This window comes from Macrobrachium rosenbergii, chromosome 16 (assembly GCF_040412425.1).
Source record: "Macrobrachium rosenbergii isolate ZJJX-2024 chromosome 16, ASM4041242v1, whole genome shotgun sequence".
NCBI classification, from domain to species: Eukaryota; Metazoa; Arthropoda; class Malacostraca; order Decapoda; family Palaemonidae; genus Macrobrachium; species Macrobrachium rosenbergii.
Window position 1 is genome coordinate 40,378,928 of NC_089756.1, and position 22,699 is coordinate 40,401,626.

The 22,699-nt window shown below is 34.6% G+C and overlaps 2 protein-coding genes across 2 annotated transcripts in view; both read right to left on the reverse strand.

The window, feature by feature from the left end:
• On the reverse strand, window positions 1–21,341 carry LOC136846939 (MAM and LDL-receptor class A domain-containing protein 1-like). Its single transcript, XM_067118194.1, has 15 exons — window positions 21,274–21,341; window positions 20,925–21,042; window positions 19,960–20,203; window positions 17,912–17,988; window positions 17,457–17,594; window positions 14,887–15,003; window positions 12,428–12,610; window positions 11,819–11,963; window positions 11,456–11,626; window positions 8,642–8,814; window positions 8,250–8,391; window positions 4,323–4,454; window positions 3,657–3,861; window positions 2,886–3,032; window positions 1–271 (listed from the first exon to the last, which is right to left on the reverse strand). The coding sequence occupies exons 1-15, from the start codon at window positions 21,339–21,341 to the stop codon at window positions 229–231; spliced, it is 2,103 nt and encodes a 700-aa protein (XP_066974295.1). The 3' UTR covers window positions 1–228.
• Window positions 21,290–22,699, reverse strand: part of LOC136847359 (MAM and LDL-receptor class A domain-containing protein 1-like) — a 10,047-nt gene continuing 8,637 nt past the window's right edge. Inside the window, exon 8 of the mRNA XM_067118962.1 lies at window positions 21,290–21,430. The gene's annotated coding sequence lies outside the window, so the exon portion shown is untranslated. The remainder of the gene's footprint in view (window positions 21,431–22,699) is intronic.

Consider the following 22,699-nt stretch of genomic DNA (forward strand, 5'->3'; position numbering starts at 1 on the left):
TGAATTAAAAACTTTTTATTAACAATAACAAAATATTTATTAATAATAATAAAATATTATTCTCCTATCAGAAAATACTATGGTTCACAGAAATACAAATGAAAGGAGCTGTAGCAGTGAAAGTTGGATTACATATGTCTACGAAATGCAAAGTATGCTTCAACAATAGTCATAAGGGTGACCATCTTGGAGGCTAGCTTACTTCCTTGAGCAGCTGTTGAAATGCACCTACTTCAGTTGACTTAGGATATATCCAGGTGAATTTGATGTCCTGTAAATTAAAAGTAAACACCATTGACTGAGCAACCTACGACAAATCTGGAGGAGAAAAAATTTACTTTTGATATTTCAATTTTTAACCAGTTATTGAAAGAGAACCCTTCAATTTTGAAAACAATTGTTGCTAAACTCACTATTAGTTTCCACTGTAGTGGTAAAAAGAGCACTCAACAGAGAAAATAGTGACATCGAGGTAATGAAACCATTGAAAATCCTGGATACATCAATGTTTTCCTTTTACGGCTTGTTGTGGAATTATTTTTCATGTTATAAGGCTGGTTTTGGTGTCAGGAGTTAAGGCCTTGTTCCAGATAGCATCACAGTTCAAGCTTTTATTTGAACATGTTTGCTAACTTGTCAACACTGATGACAGGCAAAGTTCCGGAGGCTGCTCATGTTGGAAGGCAAGACGTTAAGGTGAAGTTCCAAAGGTTGTTGGTGTTGGGAGGAAAAACCTAAGTGCAACCTATGCACAAGCTTTATCTTGAGGAGACTTGTCTCTATGCCTATGCTCTTTACCTGACAACTTTTGGCTGACAGTATTATTATTTAGTAAAGGTTGTTTAGGGCAACACTGCATTCCAGAATTCTTCATCAAGAAGTCATAAAGCAACCCTTCCTCTCACCTTGTGCCCTTGAGCCAAAAGTGAGTGAAGACCTTCCTTGGTGGCTAGGTGATGGGAACCACCTAGTGGGAGTTCCTATTAACTCCTCACCTTTAAGAGATGGTTTTGTTCTCAGACACATCAAGAATGGATGTGGCAGGCATCTGGGAGATCTAAGTTTTGGGTATGTACAGAGAACACTTCATCTGCATATCAACAACTTGCGAATGTTTGCAGCTTGGCTGGTGGCAACATTCTGAGATTGTATGATGGTCATTCCAGTGTCCATGAGCAACAACAACTGGCAATGCAGATGCACAAGTGGGTTTGCCATGCTGTTGAGCAATCAGCCAGGGACATATGGCTAGGTCCTTGTACTTCATCTCTTTTTATTTTCTAGTTCTCTTTACCTTGCTGTTCAGCCACTCCAATTCCCTCTTCACACTGTCTCAAGTGCTGAATGGCTGAAAGTGCCCCAGTTTGACTTGGCAGCCTAAATTTCATAAATGAACATGTTTGTCACATAATTATATAGAAATCTTCCAGTACTCTGCTCTCCTGTTCCAATTGCCCCAGACTGCCTTGGAAAATGCTTTCCAGTAGCCCCTAGGACAGCCTGGTATCTTTGCCTTTCCTCCCTGTTAGTTTTAATTACTGAGAGATCAACCAAGTGTTTGTCATTCCAGGTCTAGCTTCTGGTTGGACCCATGCTGTGGTATCCTGACATACTAACTCTTCTGGTTGAGGCTTGGGTCTGCTGTACACTCTTCAATAGCAGAAGTCTGAAGCACTTCCAAATGAAGCATGAGGCACTGAAGGGAAATACATCAGACCCAAGACATAGGAACAACTTATAGTAAGGTTCTTGAGCTGGGTGGGCAGAAAAGATACCCAGTCATCAAGAGATTGCTGACAAGGAGGTCAATGATTCTCTAGGTTAGATAGGAAGCCATAATTTTTGGTAAGTTACTGCAGGCTCTGTTCTAGCTGTTTATGCATGAAAAAAAAAAGGTTACTTAGTTTTCCCACCTTAAAATGATTAGATGGGGACCATGGCAAACATATAGAATAGATGGTATCAAAGCTGAGCAGGAAGATACTAATGCAGAGGGCTGCAACATTCTAGTACACAGAAAAGTAACTGAAATTAAAATGTATATGAACAGTACAGTGTTTGTATTACTGTACACTGAAAAATATAAGAAAAAAAGGTTGCAGCTACCGAACAGTCAGAGGAATGCCTATACCAACTGAGAAAATCAAGAGAACAATGAACAGAACAGCTGTTCTGAAAAGAATTTAAAAATTACAATAGCTGGGAACAGAAGAGGGCAGGGTGCTTATTGATATGCAACTATCCCAGACCTTGCTGCAACGGTATGTAGCAAAAAAGTTTATTACATTTATTAAACACCTTTACCATTAAAGAATGAGCTTATATACTCTATGCAACTGAAAACCATGATTGAAATATGATTTATTTAGATGAAAAGTATTGCAGAAAGGAATTTTTTGGAGAGAGAAGATTGCAGGCTGTGTACAAGACTAGACACCATAAATGACAAGGTTTGTCAACAGGGGCTATGAGGAACCTGGACACATTTTCAACTAGGAACTGGAAGGATTTTTCTGTGGAGTGTCTGGAAGGGGTGTGGTAACACTAAAGGCAACTGTAAAGTAATAGGTTTGTGAGGAAACAAATATTTGGTTAAACTAACAAAAATACGGATAGTAAATATTTGTTTTACAAAATTACTGATGTATTAATATAGCTCAGAGTATATATCAAACTATTAAAGCTTTATCATTCATTGCCTCAAAATAAATTTATATGTTTAGATATTTTTTTTATCAAAATAGGATGGAAGAAACTTTTGTTTATGCAATCACAAAAAACTAAAATCCAATTTGTGAAGTACAATATATTAATTTGGGTACTTTATTTCCAACAAATGATATCATGTTTATAAAATTTTACAGTAAACCAAAAGAAACAGTTACCTTGTCTTCTGTATGTAATAATAACTTATAACAGCTACAAGGACAACAAAAGCAAGACATCCAACAACTATTCCAGTAATCTCGCCAGCACTCAGACCACCATCAGGCTCTATTTCACATCGGTTTCCTTTGTAGTCATCAACACATCTGCATCGAAATAGTTAAAAAGCTATGAAACTGAAGGTGACAGACAAGTATGTACTGTATAACTAAACACTTCCCTTTACATATTTTTTCTTTCTTTTACTTAAAGGTAATAAGGCAGATTGGACATACAGTACCAATTATATTTCAACCAGTATCATAAAAGCAGACATCCCAAAGGGACAGAGGCAGGAGTTGCAAGAACAGCTACAGCAGCAGTCATCACACACGGCCAAAGTGACGGGATCTTTAAGCACTAGCAAAATCATCTAGGACACAGCTTACTACAGTATTCCACATTTAGGTGCATTTAATGCCAGAATTTATCTTAATGACTTCAAAACCTGTATTTTATTGAGGCAAAGCCATGTAATGAATAGTATTTACTAAGCTGATGAGAGTCCATCTTATATTATATGACTGATCCTAATTTTCCATTACAGTAATAAGAAAGCTGAAATTTATTTTTAAAAATTACTACAGTACCATTAATATAAACTATCAATAAATATAGTTTCCAGGTTTTCGCAACTTACACCTTCAATTTTTCCTAAACAACTCTTGCAAAGAATACAGTATGCCTGAATAGTAATGAAGGTATAATAATTCTGAACATGTATTACTCACCGACATGAGGGTGCATTATTTTCTTCAACAACACATTCTGCTTTATTAAGGCACAAGTTTTCTGGACACACACCACACAAAGATTCATCTGCTTGGTAGGACCTGCAACTCACATTCTTATCACACATGTATTTAGCTACCAGGCAAGGTGGATTTAAATCTGGATCACCACAATAAATAGATCCAGGATTACAAGGTGTTCCATCTGAAATAAAATACATATTCATGGTAAGTAATGTTTTTCTGAAGTTATAAAATAATCTAAACAACAAAATCACCAATCACTAGTACTTTCATAATAAGAGATTTGGTTGTACATAGTTATTTCCATGGAATTATTAATGTTAAATCCATGGTCATACAACAGTTTATTTTAAAGAATATGCATGTCTACTACTACATAATGTTCTCTTATTGAAGAATGACTTGGCTGATGCTAGAACGTAGTGATTGAAGTACTTTGATAACTTGCAAAGAAAATAACTAAGAACATAGTCATAAGCTGGTTAGCAAAATCAAAATATTACCTTAAAATTTATATCAGAGCATTCACCTAAACAAGTCTAATCTTGCATATGGCATTTGTATAGATATACATCTGAACTAAATGATAGCTATCACAAAACAAAAATGATACCAGTTCAAGAAAAACCTAGTTTCACACACCTGGACAGTTTTTTTCATCAGAGCTGCCTGGGCAGTCATCGACGCCATCACACAGTAGGGCAGCAGGTAAACAGGTCTTATCAGTGTCTCCACAATTAAATTCTGTCTCTTTACAAGTAGGAGGTGGATCAGCTGTTTGAAAAAAATACCTTGATATTATGTTATGTTGGAAATAGTGATATGTTGAACCCAAATACCTTGAATTATTTTCTCTGCCCAGAAAGTAAGAAAAAAACATTCTAATGTCTGATATACACTAAGATGCATTGGTTAACTGCCATGGCAAAGATGAATCTTTATTTATAAAACCTTGTTGATTACTATTATGTTTTTTTCTAATAATTGATCTCTTTTTCTGTATTTCCTACTGTCTTCTGTAATTTCTTTCAAATGAACACCCTATTCCTTGTAAGCTTGAATTTCAAGTCAAAGGCCCCGGGTAGGCTTGGTCTATCTGAATAAATAGGGTTTATTTTGTGAATAATAATAGCAAAACACATTATTTAAAGAATTAACGCTGCAGTAGATGCTGTGCACCTTCCCAAGATTATGGGCGACTATGATGTTGGCAACATTTACAGCAGCATAAAAACTCTCAAAGTGAACAACCATTTACGCCCCATAATTAGCCAGTGCCCAACGCCAACTCACCAACTGCCTAAAACATTAAACAAAATTTTAACACCTTACATCCCGAATAAACTTTGCATTGCATCATCATAGTGTCATCTGTAGATTTTCTCAACAGGCTATGCACCGTGCCATCCCAAGGTAACATCGCGTCATTGGATGTAGAGAGTTTCTTCACCAATGTGTTTGTCATCGAGACCATACAGATGATCCTTGACAAGGTCTATAGGGATGATTTTAAATAATAACAATACAGTAAACCCCTGTATTCACGGGGGATGCATACCGCACCCCCCTGCGAATAGCTAAAATCTGCGAATAGCTAAAATCCGTGAATACTTAAAACCCCTCTAAAAACACTTAGAACTGCCTATTTTGATAGTTTAAAAACAAGAAAAACCATCTAAAAATGCTTATACCTGAGTATTTTAATAGTTTTATCACAAAGTGCATTTAGTCATGAAAATATGAAAATACAGTAATTAGTGAATATTTCTCAGTGAAAAATACTGCTAATGGGTGAATTTTCCATGAATAATGGGTAGATAAGTTCCAAAGAGAAATCTGCGAATGCGTGAGTCCGCAAATCGTGAGAACACGAATATGGGGGGTTTACTGTAATGTCTTTTATCTTTGTGATAAAATATCTTTTTACTTCTGACCATGAAACTTTTTTTTTTTTTATTTCTTGCCTCACAAATATTCAGGCCGCACAATTTTGCAGAACCAGAACACTCAACTGATATAACAACATCCTGACTAAACTGCATATTTTGATTACTGTTAGAGGAATGCTATTATGAGAATTTTGTTTACATCCTAACCAAATCTAATCTTGAATTACTTTTAATTCCTTTGGGTAAAAATGGCTGAGATTTCATAATTCCTTTGGGTAAACTGAGATTTCATAAGTAAAATAAATTATTTCTTTTCAAACTAATTAAAAATAAAAAAAATGTCTGAAATAGCCAATTTTCAAATTAAACATATTTGTGACAAGCAATTCAAATTCTTCACTACAAGTACCTTAATGCATACCCGAGTTCCAGCAGGAACTATTTTTGTCATGACTACCTTCTAACTCTGAGACAGTCAAATATTTTGTCCAGATCAAGTACTGATTGAGACATGACATCTATTTCTTATGCCTGACAGCAGTTCATCCTAGGTTATTTTATGAGGCAGCCTCATTTACATTCTAAAAAGTGCCCGCCTATGTCAGAGCCCTATTAGTGCAAAGTCTGGAGAATAGGAATAACGTATGCAGTAGTCCAAATCATAAAATATGAAAAGCATTCCTCAATAGCTGAAATTATGACAGCTATAAAAATTGGGGAAAGGATCCCAGCCAGGTACTTTGCATGTGTATATCCCACAAACTGCTACAAAGTGTCTGTGTTGAGAAATCCTCTATATTTCACCCAGCTTCTAGTGGGAAAGCACTGGTACTAGGAAATAAATCTTGACAGAAAAGAAGGAATTTTAATTGCATATCAATAAAAATTGATATGACTTAAAAACAATGGCAAAGATGATGTGGGAGTTATGGAAAGGTGATAGAAAACAGATGTATTTTGCCTAGGAGGATGAAAAGACAGGTGTGTTTGGGAGTCTCATAATTTCAAGCATGTAAAATTTCTCACCCAGACCAATTCCACTTGGACAAAATTATAGTATTCATTGTATACAGAAGGATGCTATACAAGCGGAGCTGTTAGACTGTAACCTGTTTTATATGGTCATCCTTCCCAACTCAAGAAATGGGAGATATATCACACTGGTTCATCAAAAGGCATGGTTGTTGAGAGCCCTGAATATTTTAGAAGTCAGACTTGTGACTAAAAGGCCAGCTCTAGTGGCATTGTCAGTCCCTAGTAGGGAGTGGTGTGTGGATAAGAACTTGTAAATGCATATTACATATGGAAGTCTTGGGAAACATCTTTCACAAGGGCCTGTGCCTGAGAAAAAGTTGTAAAGGACTACCAAAGAACTGGTACAATTTATTAAAATATGCAAGTGTACCAGAATTACATAAGTTGGCAGTCATCTTAATAGGGGATCTTAAATTCCAAATGACAAAGTACTTTGTCACTGGGGAGCCTAAAAAAATCTAATTAAAGTTTTGAAATAGTTTTGGGTCTTGTGAAACTATGAATTCCTCATTTAGACACAAGACTGCATTATTTATTCTGGGACAACTTGCTAGGTATGCCTTTAAAATCATTCATCCACAAGAATTTCTTTTTGAATGGTGGTAGAAGAAAGCACTCTCTCAATGCCTTTGGCTGAGGATACTGGAGGGCCATGAAAAGCTGGCAGGCAAGGAAAAAGAAAAGCCAGAAGACAAGAGGAAAACAAATGCTTGTAGAATTTTGTTCTACATAATTTTCTATCCTTCAGTCATATTAAAACTATTGTAGAAAATAAAGCACAGAGCAAAGGTGACTGACAGCACTAGCGACAACAATGACTTGTTTGCACAGGCTTTAGGCCTTTTCAAGTCACATCCATCTTTTATGGCGTCATTAACTATTTTAGCAGCCTACTGAGTATTTATGCTTAAAGCACATCACACTTCAACAGTATTTAGCACAATGTGTTGCTCTAGCAAGTCATTTTCGGACCCTACAATCAACCTCTAAAGGGCAACTTTATTTGTTTTTGCTTTAGATGTAAGAATTTTACTCAGGATGATTCAGTAATTTTTATGAGAGGCAAATTATACTTAAAAGCCATCTAAATGAAATCTCTCACAAACAGAGTAGTTAGTGGGAACACATTTAGACATTTAGCCTAGGCTAGTCTGAGCTTCATTTTCCAGCTAAAAATCTAAGTTGCCTGATAAAATCATGTAAAATCATGCAATTAATCACTGCTCTCTTCAAGAAAACACAAACTATTCTATCTTAAATCAAATATCAGCAGACCCCATCTCATTTCTCAAACTGAATTGTCTGTGCTGTTTGTTTACATTGTCCTATACAGTACTCATGTTGACACTTACAACAAGCATAGTGTGATGTTTTACAATATGGCACTAACAGCACTAAACCCTGATGGAGCATCCAATGTAATGCTGCCTTAGTATATTACAAGTCACTTGAATGATAAATCATTACGGTTAAAATTTAGTTTAAGCCCAGAAAAATGGAAAGAGACCAAAGGAAACAAGAAAAGTGAGACAAAAAAAATGCAGCTGGGGACCACAACAATGCTGCAAAGAACTATTTAGTACCAACTACAATGCATTATACATGGCACACTGTAGGAGGTGATAAGAATGAAGAAGGAACTTACGACAGTCTATTTCATCGCTTCCATCCTTACAGTCATTGAAGAAATTGCAGTGGAGCCTTTGAGGAATACACTGGCTATCTCCACATTCAAACTCTTGAGGTAAGCAGGTTGAGTTTGGTGGAGGAACTCCTGTTACACATTCCTGACAAAAAAATAACAAGATACTTCTAACTACAATCACAGGTACTGTACTGCTATGTACACTCTAACTTATACCATACAGGTAGTTATATATACAAGAGGCATTGTATGTATTCTTTACTAATATAGGTGTCCTCATTCTCATGTGGAAAAAGAGAAATTTTTAACTGTATTTACAGTTAATAGGAAAATTTCGGGGCATACTTTGCTACATAAAAGTGTTATGAGAATTTGTACCTTTTATCACTCACCCGGGTAAAGGAGACATCATCAAGAGCAATGTATGTATGTTCAGGGTCACCAGTCTCTGCTTCAAATACAACCGTAAAATTTTTATCTGATGACAACGGCAATATGTCCTCTTGCCATTCAGGAGGTCGCCTTGCCGTATGAGATGACACCAGTGATCTGACTCCACTTTCATCTGAAGATTATATACCATATACTGAATATACTAAACAATAGTGCTGATTAAAGTATTAATCTTGCAGAACTGAAACTGTACTTTAGTAGATTACAGCATTTTTCTACATGTAAAATTTGGTGATCTTTGAAATCAGCAATGAGTTGCACATTATTGATATACAGTATTGATATACAGTATCTGTTATTCGTTCCCCAAATACAGAAATAAAATCATGTCATATCTGCTTCATATGCATCAAAATTCTATTGTATTAAGATAAGGCACCATGCAGACAATATTGGTGAACAAATTAGATGTCTTAAAAACATTGAAAAAGAAGAGGTCTGACTTGGTAAAATATTTGAAGCATTAGACAAATTTGTCCGGTAAACCTGAAAAATCTGTAATATTTCAGGTACTCTGTTCTGTTAAAAGCTGTTACATCTCTGTGGCTGTCTAACATCCATATGAGAAAAATGGTAAATGTCAGCAAAGGAACAAAAAATAGATGTTGTGGTGAAAATTTTAATGGTTAATTCTTGTAGATGAAACAAGGCCGAGTGTGATAACAGAAATAAATTGCAGTGGCTGTTGAAAGTAACAGAGTAAATGAGGACTAAGAGACAGTAGTTAAGCAAAAGTTTAACATATGTCAGCTTAATAATCATCTCTACAGATGTAAACTGTAGATGTTGAATTTTCCTGAAAAATAAGAGAAAGCTATTGAAATAACATGTCTTAAAATATTTTTCTGTTTTTTCCTAGTACAGGCAGTCCCCGGTTTATGACGGAGGTTCCGTTCCTACGCCACATCGTAAACTGAAAATCGTCATAAACCAAAAAATTGTCGAAAATCGTAAAAAATCCTAAGAAAACCTACTTTTAATGCTTTGGATGTATTGAAAATGATGTAAACTGCAATTTTTATTGAGTTATTCATCAAAAAACCTCCAAATTTTGATTATTCTGCCATTTTGGAGTCATATTCCTTCTGTTGGATCGGTGTACAATACAACTCGTTGTATGTAACCCCAGAACATGCGTTGTAAACTGGGAAATAATTTCTGTTGAATATATTTGAAAATTGCTGTAACCTCGGAATGTCGTAAGCCGGACCCGTTGTAAACCGGGGACTGCCTTTTTGGGTATCTTTGTTTTTGCAAAAGGGGTAATGACACTCCTGCCTTTCTTCCTTACATTATTTGATTAATGCAGTGCTCAGAAATGTCAAAATTTAATTCATGCCTTCAATTACCCAGCACTTCACTTGCAATAAGCTTTCACTTTGGGATAGGCTCTACTTTGTCTGGCACATTTTTCTGGGGAGATACAAAGCACCATCTCACTTCCTCTGTTACTGACCAAGTCACTTAATGGTGCTGCCTTTACCTTCCCCATAACTTGCCACAGTGTGTTCAACACTGATGGCATATCATTTGTTTTTCCTACTTCAGTTTACAGTGTGGCAACTCATGAACATAAAGAGTTTTTGGGACAAGCCCATTAGTTAAAAGCCTCAACTTAAAGGTATGGCAGAGAAGGAACTTCCTCCCTTATCTCAACACTTCATGATCAGCCTAGCACAGGAGAACTGTAGTCAACATCTGTGGTGTCTAAAGGACTCAACAAGAGAACTTTGCATGGCTGACTTATTGCAGTCACTTTAGATACATTGTAATATTTTTCTATAGGTATTAATTTCCACATATAAATCTACAGTACACTGTTTTAACATAAGATAATGGACAAAGTGAGAAAATCTGTTCATTCTGGGGGTTCAAATTCTAAAACATATTGAAATGGAAGGGTCTGGAGACCAAGGATTGATGATGATTAATTGGCAATACAATTCCAATTGTTATTAATGCAGATACCATCATCAAGGGAAATGGTTTACATCATTTGTTTAAAACCACCCACTCATAAAGTAATGTCAACATATACAGACAGATTCCCATATACTCAGTAAAACTGTTCAACCATACATTAAGTTTACTGATTCATAAAACTACAAATGAAAAATAAAAAAAAATTAGTGACAGAATATTAAATTTGAAATACTGTAATGGGACTGTCAGCATTAGAACAGGCATTAAGAAAACTTGCAAGCAATATGGAGGTGAATGATGGACTCAATGTAAATCAGAGATGTGCTGCTGATAAGTTTTTTGTAATGTGCAAAGTGGCTTTGCATGTTGAAGTTTTCTCTGAATGATTTTCATCTTTCAATTTGCAGCTGAATGATGAATGAGGCAATCAATGCTACTGTCTGTTTTTATGAGGCCTCATGGTTAGAAGGAAAATTATCTTTTCTGAAAAGACAGACCAAGGATATCTTGAAGAATAAAATTTTTAACATATACAAGAAGTCTCACAGGAAATTAGCATTTCTGTACATTCATTCAACACCACAATGGTTCCGTGGCATATAAATGTAAGAAGTGTTCGCAGGGATTGTTGGCCCAGTTACTGTGATCAGGTCTTGAAATAAAGACAAAAGCTCAGGGTCTACAATCTTTCCTTTCATCTTTTCCCATGAGCACTTCTATTTCTGTACAGTACATAAAATGAGTGTTGTACGTGACATTAAATGACATATGATAGACAATGCCTTTATGTATCCTAAATGTGCATGGCAAAATCATAAAAAATTAAATACCTTGCAGGAAAACTCGAAGAGCTCCCAAGTTGAAATCACCTTCGGATGTGTCACTGAGGTAATACCAAAATCTGATGTAACATATCAAATTTGATGGTGGATACATAAAAACAGGACCAATTGCTGCTATAACACCTGGCTCTGCTGAATCACCTACGTAGATATAATATCCTGGAAAATTAAAATATTAATCTTTAAACTGTTCCCAAATTTTGGTAATACATAAAGAGAAATGTCATGTTTGTTCATTTTTATTTCATATATTTAACCAGTGAAATCAAGAAAAACATGAAGAAAGAACCTTTTGGGCTCCTTTTGTTAATAAATTTACTAGTTCAAATCACTAAAAAGATAACTGCAAACCTCCATCTCCAAATGTATGATCTTCTGAAGGTCCAACTATTGTAGCATTTGTCCGATTTGCTCGGTTCCAATTAATGTCGTCGTCTTCAGACTGTTCCCACTCACACAACAACAACCAGTCTCCATGGTCAAAATCACAGTCTCCCTAACAAGTGAACAATTTATACTTTTAATAAGACTACCATGGCAGTAATTCTACAAATACTTTTACTGTATTACAGTAATCAACTTACCTGAGCTGCTGCCATAAGAATGGTTTCACTAAAAATATATTCATACTCATTTAGCTGACAAAGAAGTAATGATCTCTAAGCAGAGCTCAGTTAAATTTGCAAAAAGTCTATAGTTAATTTAACCTGCTCTTGTACTTCAACAACATACAGTACTCTTGTTCAAACAGGTGTACAATATTGTAATATCAGACCTTTATCCCTATCAATCTTAACATTATAAATTCTATAAAGCAATCTGAATAACATCTGAGAATTGAATGTCAGGAAAATGTAATATACTCTTTCTGACAATACTGCACATAAAAGCTTATAATACTACTATATACTAAAGCAAAAACTTATCAATTATTAATTTCTGCAAACAGAAAAAGCATACCTGGTTTCTCTTCAAGTTGCAAGATTCTTCATCCGTTTTATCATGGCAATCATACTTTCCATCACAGACTACATAGTAAGGTACACAGTTTTCTTCATCGATACACTGAAACTCAGTGCTAGTACATTTCTTAGTCTCAGTTGAACAATTCTTGAAATTTATGTCATCCAAAGCAGTATAGGCCTAGAATAAAAAAAAAAGTTAAGGCCTCCCATAAAAAGTTAGTAACTCTTGTGTCAAGCCTGTTTACATATCATTAGGGCAATGAAATAAATGCTATAATCAGTGCAGTAACATCCCATTGGAGCATAGCACCTATATTGTCCCCTGTGTGACAACTTTCATCAGCACTAAGAATCTCTGCAGGGTTATCCATGTTCCTAGTTGCTTTACTTTGTCTTATGCTTTTTATGTGTTTCCTGTTCTCTTTTCACAATTGGCTATATCATTGCAACAACTTTTTCCTATTTTTTCTAAATTTTGCCACTAGCCACAAAACAAATCTTTCTTACTAGCCCTCTTATGAAATTTTAAAAATCTGAATCTTTGAATCCAGACCAGTTATTTGAACCAAACAGTTAATTTGTGGGCATTAAATTAAATTTTGATAAATTAAGTTCAAGTTGTGTGGGAAATTGCAATTATAGATATCTTTGGTTTTACTCATATTTCTTTACATTAAAATGCATTCCTAAGCATACCACTTCAGATTAAAATAAGTTAACTTAAGCACTGCAGTGGTAATCAATGGTAAAAGAAAAAATTAAAAAAAGAGGGAAAAGATTCATCACATGTTAATCAAATTTTCACTCTCTATTTTAGGAAACATCTTAAAACAGTAGCACCTCAACTTTAACTACTACGAATAAGTAGTAATAGAATCCGCTAAATAATGAAGACCCAGTAATACAGCCCACGCAATACCCTGAAGCCCATGTAGCAATCATGTGAAAATCTATCCCATTCATTCCTTCCTCTCTTGTTCTGCATTGTTATTTCACTATAAGTTTTAATAAAGGTAACACTTTACAACATGCTACCATTAGTACTGTACAGTAGTGTCAATCATCAAACTGATTTGTACACTGTACCTTCCAAAAGCAATTAGTATATGAATGCCTGTCTGTCTCTTTACTCTCTTCCTTCCTTGTATTGTGTATTGTTATTTTATTTCAAGTTTTGTTAAAGTTAATGTAAATTAAAATGTGATTAATATTAGTGTTTATCAGAAATACAGTGCATTACATATTTACACAATGTAAGGGTTTACACCATTTATATTTACACCATGTAAGGGTTTCATAAATTTTTGTATGCCACATCAAATAAATAATCATTTTGCTAGACCTGCTGAGACAATACACAAAAAGATTCTAATGAAAATTTTTTTACATTAATGAAGAGATACCAAAGTACAAGTACAATAGACACTAATCACTCAGCACAACAGCAAAAGATAAATGTAAATACAGATTCACAAGTGATGCACGTGGCATTTTTTGTATTGGCATTATCATTATTGTTGCATTCAATACTGTATTAATGGCTTGCAAGACACCTGCCTTCTTTAAACATTGTGAATACTAGTACCTAAATAAAATAACTAATGATCATAAAAATCAGTAATGTAAAACAGTGGCTATTGTGTTTATGGATAGATCAAAGTCAGAACGTTTCAGCTTACTCTTTCTTCCAACAACTGTAACTTTCAGAAGATAGTGTACAAATTCTGAACAACACCGACTCTTGATTTACTGAATATTTCATGAGTTGATATTATTATTATTACTATTATTATTATTATTACAGTACAGATAGGTAATTTAGCCAGTGCATTGTTAACTCTCACTGGGGTGGCAAAAAGGCTCTGCTCTTGATGAACTACGTATATTGTATCTTATTTAATATACTACAATTCCTTAAAAAGTTAATGACTGGATAAACTGAAAATGTTGAATATTCTAAACAAATTTTCTTGCAAAGATTTGTTTCAAATACCTGATGTACATTGTTGGTTGAAAGTTGTACAATCATTAAAAATATGTTTAATTGTAAGTGTTGATCTACATTTTCTGTACTCAGGGATTGGGGTATTTAAGTTATTCATCAAATGCAGTACTTATGGGTCCGATGAATAACTAACAAAACAAACAGTCTTGTATATGCTCTTCATTTTGGAGATAAAGTATTAATGGCATTGTGTTTTGTTTCTGTAAAATTCACACAACATTGACAGTTTTTAATTTCTTTTTAATTTGTCTTACAAACATGCTTATAATGCAATGTAGGCTCTTGATGCTTATTGCCCTCAGGCCTGCACTGGCTTCTAACAGCCCTGCTGGTTGGATGTTCTTGTATTAACTACAGATGTACAAAGTAAATGTATTCTAAAATGACCAGTTAGATAACTACCTAACTAAGCAAGTGTTATACCAAATATGACTGGGTACTGTACTCACTTTGTTTCCTCCCATTGTAGCTTGGAAGTACAAAAGGAAATTCATTTCAGAGGATATGCTGACACTCATCAAGTCCCACTGTGATTTCACACCAGCTTCAAATATATGTCTAGAAACCTTGTTTTCAAGAGAAAGAACAATTTTATTTAAGCAGAAGTATTGTATATGGTTTTTTGGCATATTCTAAAATGACATAAGGATATTAAACTTCGACAGAATTCTAAAATGGTAAATCTTCCCATAAACAGCTAAATCTTTAGCATCAAACTGCTGAATAAAGTTGGTGGAATTCCCAAAAGGAATTCTTAGTTTACAAACTAAACATACAAAAACAATAGATTAAATCATGCCAGGCATGAAGGATTCCAAATTCAAATGTTACTAACATGCAAAAATGAATACAAAACATGTGACCGATGTGTTGGGGTGCAAGGAAGCAGTGATTATAGTTGCTGGTTTTAATCCCTCATGGCAGTGGTTCCTAACTCAAGGGTCTTTACTCATAGTTAACCTTTACCATTTACTAATTTATCTAACAAAACTCTATCATGCCATTATCATCATAAGAGGAAGCATTTGAAAGAAATGATAAAAAGAAATTTGTTATGAGTATTGTTCTGATGCAATACTCGTTTCACTGACATTTAATAGCATTTTAAGAACATTATGCTACACTGTTCTAACTAAATATTTTGTAAGAATCAAAAAAGCTTGAAAGCAAATTCTACTCTTGTACTGACAAAACATAACTAGAAATTTTGTAGATACCAAATACAAAAAATATTCAAAAACATCATTTTAAAAGTAAATACTGAAAATTGTATAACACAATAATTACTGTATAAATATTTTCCTTTTAATTAATTGAACTGTTGAAGTTACTCATAAACAAAGTGCAGTAAAGAATAAGAATAAAAGCAATAACAATTACTTGAAGGCAAGGAATGTCTCGGTTTCAAACAATGATCATAAGAAAACAGCAAAGGTAAATTACTCCAGTGGGGTAAACAGAAGACATAGAAGTACAAGCAAAAGTCAAGAAAGGTTCAATATTTGGACCAAAACTGCATTCAACAGTCCCTGACAAGGTAAAATCTAACAGGTTAAAGAACCCTAACACTCATTACAGTACTTGGAAACAGAAGCACTGATACAAGAATGTGTACATGACAATGTCCCCTGGCAGCAGAAGGTAGCTAAAGTGACAATAAGCAACTGCATTAGCTTGGAAATCTTGAAAATATTTATCTTCACCACAAACCCAGAGAACCCAGAAGTACTGTACTAACTATAAGGAATAAGAGAAGAGGGAAAACAACTGAAAGAAATGGTGAAATACAAGTACTGTAGTAACAGAATACGAACTAAGACCTGGGGGAAGAGTATACTGAGAAAGGTACGTAACCTTCAACCAAGTATTAAAAAATTACAAAATGAAATGTGGGTAAAGTAGAAGATATGGCCTTATGTATAATAATTGAAATGCATGAAATTGTGGCAATCCCTACTGTCCTTGTCAGTGTAGAAACCTGGGGAAGAATAAAAAAAAAAAAAGCAAAATGAAGGAATTCAATGGGGTACAGTACAGTACAAAGGGAAAGATATGCCTGAACAACCATCAACCATGCTATACTGAAGCTAACAGCTGAAACAAGCAGTGTACAGTACTGTATATGGCCTTTATAAAACACAATAGAACATAAAAAAATGCTGTTCCAAAAAAATCTTATGAGCAAATAAGAAAGGCTAGTAAAAGTAGGAGACCAAATAAGCAAAGCTTATACAAACTGACGGGGAGAAAGTATGATAGATAAGAATATTAAAGATAAAATTACCACAGGAGTAAAACACTATACAAAACAAATGCTTAAAATGAAATAAAGTACAGGATTGTTGATGGAACTGAAAAGAATACAGAGGTAAAAAGAACGCAATGGCTAGGCTGAGGCTCACTGATGTAGGGAAAGTAACTGTAGATGAATCTGGTACAGAGGAAGCAGTAAAATGATGAGGCATTGATTCAATATGCTTGAATTACAATGCAATTATAAGAGGAAAAATTAAGTTATGAATTGTGACTTTTGTGGGGAAGAGAAGGAAACAGCAAAATATACAGTACTTGCAAGTTTTTAGCAACTTGACATTGAAAACAATTGGGTGAATGAAATAGAAAATCCAACTAATGAGCATCAGAAATATAGGTAGTAAAATGGTAGTACTGTCAGGGCATAATTTTCATGCACTAAAGACATATTTTGTATAATAATGGTAATTTATGAACAAGAATTTATGAAGTGTTTATGAGGATATGGTTTACCATGTCACATTCAGAGAATTTTGGGTTGCAATAAAAAATGTGGGAACTTTTGTCCTATGGTGTGAAAAATATGGATAAAAATTCAATCTGTACTACTTACAACAAAGGAAATTTATTTCACGTTATATAAATGGTTGTTTGAGAAGATTATAGAGATAAGGAATGATACTAAACAATAATGGTTTAATCAAACTGTTTGATACAATCTTGTTTTTTAATCTAAGTAAAATCATGAATGCTCTGCTAACATTACCTGTTCATCTTGAATGTAGAGAGAGAGAGAGCTGTCATTAGCATCACTTGCCACGTAATACCAGGCTTCCAATACACAGTTCTTACTCACACCAGAATATGTATCAGACTGTAAAACTGCTTCTCGACCTTTTCCTCCCTGTTAAGGGTTTGATAACAGAGCTTTTATATCTAAACATAAAAAGAGGTTAAGATTTTAATCTGATGATAAACATAACAATTGAAGAAGCAATAACTATAAAATTTATACTAAGTTTTCTATTTCTAGCCATAAGCTAGAACTGTGTGTTTTACCAAGGAAAATTTTTGGACACCTATGAATTCTCAAGAGGGTTCACACAAACTTCCTAGAAATACTTTTACTTACAGTTTGCAATGAGATTGAAAGAGCATGTGTGGAACTATCTCCTTTATGATCTGCTGCTGGACCTGGTTCCTCAGCAGGAAATCCCTTACAGCCCAGTGTACAGAGCTACCAGAATTTTCATACCATCCACACAAGTCTCCCTCAGTCTCAAAGTCACAATTTTTAGCTGAAAATTAAATATAAAAATGTCCAAATCCCATTTTTTATGTCCTTAATACAACCTAGAGGTACTAAGACAGTCTTCAATAGATAATGCAAAAATATGGCATGCAAACTAAGAATCAGACTCTCAAATTGCACAAAACACAAGTATTTTGAGAGTTTCACAAAAAACTAAGCAAAATCTATACTGTAGTATTATGTACATGATATCTTATATAACTGATACTAATCAGCCAAAGGGTGGTGTAAGCATACTGCTCTGGAAGTATGATTAAACTTCACTGATGTGGCATTATTCTCTCCTCCCCTTGCGCATTTGCAGGACTAGGAAAGGAAACATGGGAAAACTGGTATGAGCAGCAACACCTTTGCTTACTGGAATTTTTGCCTACTTATGTCTGGGTGCCTCATATTCTCAACCTGTTCTCATTTTGATGCAAATATCCACTTTTCCTTCTATCTTCATGACCACGGTCATTACTGTACTACAAATGACTCTCTCTTATGGTATTCTCATTTTCTAATGGTTTTATGGAGCATTACTACTCATGGTGTTAACACATTCAGCTACCACTCTGTTGGTCGCGAGTTCTAATCTCCGACCGGCCAGTGAAGAAATGAATTTGTTTCTGGTGATAGAAATTAATTTCTCGCTATAATGTGGTTCGATTCCACAATAAGCTGTAGGTCCCGTTGCTCTAACCATTGGTTCTTAGCCAATAAAAATAAATCTAATTTGGGCCAGCCCTAGGAGAGCTGTTAATCAGCTCAGTGGTCTGGTTAAACTAAGATATACTTAACTTAATACTTAACACATTAAACTGCCTTACATGCATTAACTTTTCATCTACTCCACCTGTTTTCACCAACACCACTGTCCTCTGTCTTTTTAAGAAATTGCTAATATTATCATCATTTTTCTTTCCCCTAAATGCTATACCTGTTCCTGTCTTTACAACCTTTCATTTGTCAGACTCATTGTAGCAGTTGCCCTTGGTGCCTGGTGAATCAGATTTTCAATATGTAACAGCAAGGTTTCTTTAGACTGAAAGGCCCTTAAATTTCTACAAAACTTATACTTTACTGCAAAAATTGCTTCAGAAGCCAAGCTTCACTGATGGGCAATGGGGTTTAACAGGAACTTCAGGGACAATGATCTTCAGTAACTTGGTACAGGAATGAGGAGAGAGAGACTCTGCAATGGGTACTACCTACAGTGTACATCAAACTGCCAAGTAGGCAGTAATAATGGTTAAGCTGCACTGCTTTCTACCTTTTTACTTTTCACCTGTTACCTCTGGTCTCTTCAATATGTTTGTCTTACTACTTTAACTTATATTTTTTGCTTTGATATTTACTCCTTATTTAACATTAAAAAAATCATACTGACTGCCCTATTGAGTACAGAAATGACAGTGATAAAGTATAATACTTCTGAATAATAATTAATATGAGGTGAAAAGGGAAATTTTTTATTTATCACAAATTCTCTGTAGTGACAGCCAAGTACTCTAGACAGGATTCCCCTTCTACTTACAAGTCAGTGTGGATGGTACACTTGCTAAAGGTAAAGACACACAAATGGAAATCAGCCTCTACATATAACAAAAGAGACAGTTCAAGGTTCACCATTTCTGATAAGATTTTGCCTATCCCCCATTAATGGTTTGGGGATACCCCTATTAATTCCAACTTGTATCTAACTGTTAACAAAGGTATATCCCTTTCAAAAACTTTTTAACTCACTTTGTCTATGGTAGGCAAAGAACACTTAAGTCTTAATTAGCCTGTCTATGGAAGGCAATTACACCACTGAATACTGTCATTATGTATTACACAAGAACAAATAAATTATGGTTCTTAAAATTAAAGGTGCAAGTTTTGGTTTTGGAAGGCAGTATTACACATCATATTTATGTCAGCTACCATAACAAAATATATTACATACTTCACACAATAAAAAAAACGTGCTTACCACAACCCTGTTCATCAGTGCCATCAGAACAATCATTTTTGAAATTACATCTGTCACTTGGATAGTAACATTCACCGCTGTTACATGTCAACTGGCCGGGAGGACAGACTGGCACAGGTGTTGAAATTGTGTCCTGACCTGGCAAAGTTTGGTCATCTGATACTTCACAACTAGGCGTCATTGACAAATCATCTATGACTAAGTTACCTTTACCAAATTTGTCATTTGTGCCTTCAATTACTACCTGTAAAGAAAAGAGGAAGTGACATTTCCTGGTAGAAGGCAATTAGCTCAAAGGACTAAACAAAATTCTAGTCCAGTAACATCCATTAGTTCAACATTTTAGATTAAATAATGTTCAATTTAAACTTTGCTTTTATTTCTAGTTAGGAAAATCATATAAAGAAAATTCTTACAAGCAAAAATTGCTTTGGAGCTAACATATAAGTACTGAATACCAACACAAAAACCTAAAAGCACATAAAGTAGCAATAAAAATATTGTACTAAAGTGTAGTGCTAAATGGTTTTTAATAAAAATCCACAATCATCAAGATTTTATATTCTGAGTACATCTACCATTCTTGTTGAAAAAAATATAGCACACCCAACTTCTCATCTCTGGTAATTTTGATAATAAGTGTTTTCTGAACTCAACAAAACTCAACGACATGGCATCACATGGGTTATCAAGTTGTAAAAGCATATTTTTCATATAAACTATAATTTCTTCTTTCCTAATATTACAACCAGTACTGTAATCTTAATTCCTTATTATTCCCACCAAGAGTTACCACATGAAATAACAGCTAACTTAAAATGTTGAGATTTCAATATCAAATAACTATAAAATATCTCTATTTTTATCTAGTCTAATTCTTCTGCTAACATACCTGTTCCAGCATAATATTATCTAAGTTACTTTGCTCAAGATGAAAAGGTGACTGGGATCACTGAATTGCTTACCCGGTAATTCTTTCCTCCAACATATGGGCTAAAAGTAACAGTCTCTTTGATCCAAACATTCTTTGGTAAAGTGCGTTTAATCACCTCTATCAAACCATCCTCATAATAAGATACACGTCTGTAAAAGAAACCCATCTGTCAGTAACTATAAAATATAATGCAGTGAGCAATGGTTAGGTTCATATTTACTTTAATCACTTGAAACCAGCAAATATCAGAGGGAGCTGTAATATGAAACTATTTTAATTTCCAACTACTTTAGTCAGCATGCCAGCAAGAGAACTGCATTCAATTTCCAAACCATAACAAATGAAATTCACAGTGCAACTGCGACAAAGTTAAAACCTACGCATATATCTTCAGAGTTCCAGATTCCTCTCCAGTAAACTGATACCACAGCCTTAAGGCACACTCCATGCTACTATCCAGAAGAACAGGTGAAGAAATTCTACCAACTGCAGTAATATATTCTACTACTGGAGCAGTATTTAGGAGAATGTAATGACCTGGAAAATACATTAAATAATGAGAAAATGAATGTTAACCAATAATGAAAATTACTATAAATGGAAAAAATATATTCCACTGCTTACTACACCCCCAAGAAATACAACGAATTAAAAAATCTCCCAGATATTCCCAGGAAAGAATGCATCACATGTGTGAATGCACAAACAATATACTTTCCTAATACTCATACTCTTACCTTATCTATTTTCTTGTTTTCCTTAACATAAACATATATGCTCTAATCTTTACATGGATATAATTGTGGAAGTTCAACTGAAGACAAAATGGTAAATGGATTTTGCCACCTAGACAGAAATCTTTATCAAATTCAGGTAATAAGGTTAACACTACATAAATGCAATTGCACTTAAATCTAATTACTGCAGTACATGGCTTATAAAAAGCTTTTTTTGAAGTCACTGATTATGATAAATATTTGGCCCGTTAAAATATAGCAACAGGTAATGCAGGTGACCTTAAGAACAAAGACTTTTTTGAGGCAGTAGCCACAGAATATACATAATAATTATTATTATTATTATTATTCATAGGATGAACCCTATTCGTATGGAACAAGCCCACAGGGGCTACCTATTCATATGGAACAAGCCATAGGGGCTGTTAACTTGAAATTCAAGCTTCCAAAGAATACAAGTACAGGCGGTCCCGGTTTACGACGGGGTTCCGCTCTTCTTGCGTCGTAACCCGAAAATCGTCGTAAGCCGGAAAATCGTCGAAAATCGTCAAAAATAAGAAAACATACTTTTAATGCCTTGCACTGAAAACGATGTAAACTGCATTATTATTGAGTTTCACATCAAAAAACCTTCAAATTATGATTATTCTGCCGTTTTGGGGCCATATTTCTTCCGTCGGAGCTCCAAAGAAATAATTTCAAGCCATAACTCGGAACGTCGTAAGCCGGAACCGTTGTAAACCGGGGACTGCCTGTATGGTGTTCATCAGAAAAAAGTAAAAGAAGGTAACTGGAAATGAGAGGGTGAACTACCACCATCCTCTTAAAGAAACCACAGACATCATCCAAATCAAAGCAAAGAAAATGTTAACTTTGAAAATTACCTCTAACCTTAGAAATTTAGTCAATGTACAAGAAACTGGGAGAAAATAATTACCAACCATACTAGTACATAACTTGAAAGTTCATCAAAATCAGACAAAAATAAATTTTGACCTTCAAACTCACTTGTAACCTTAAAGGTCTAGGTTAAGACTATTAAGTAAAAATAATCAGCAAGCTTGCTCTT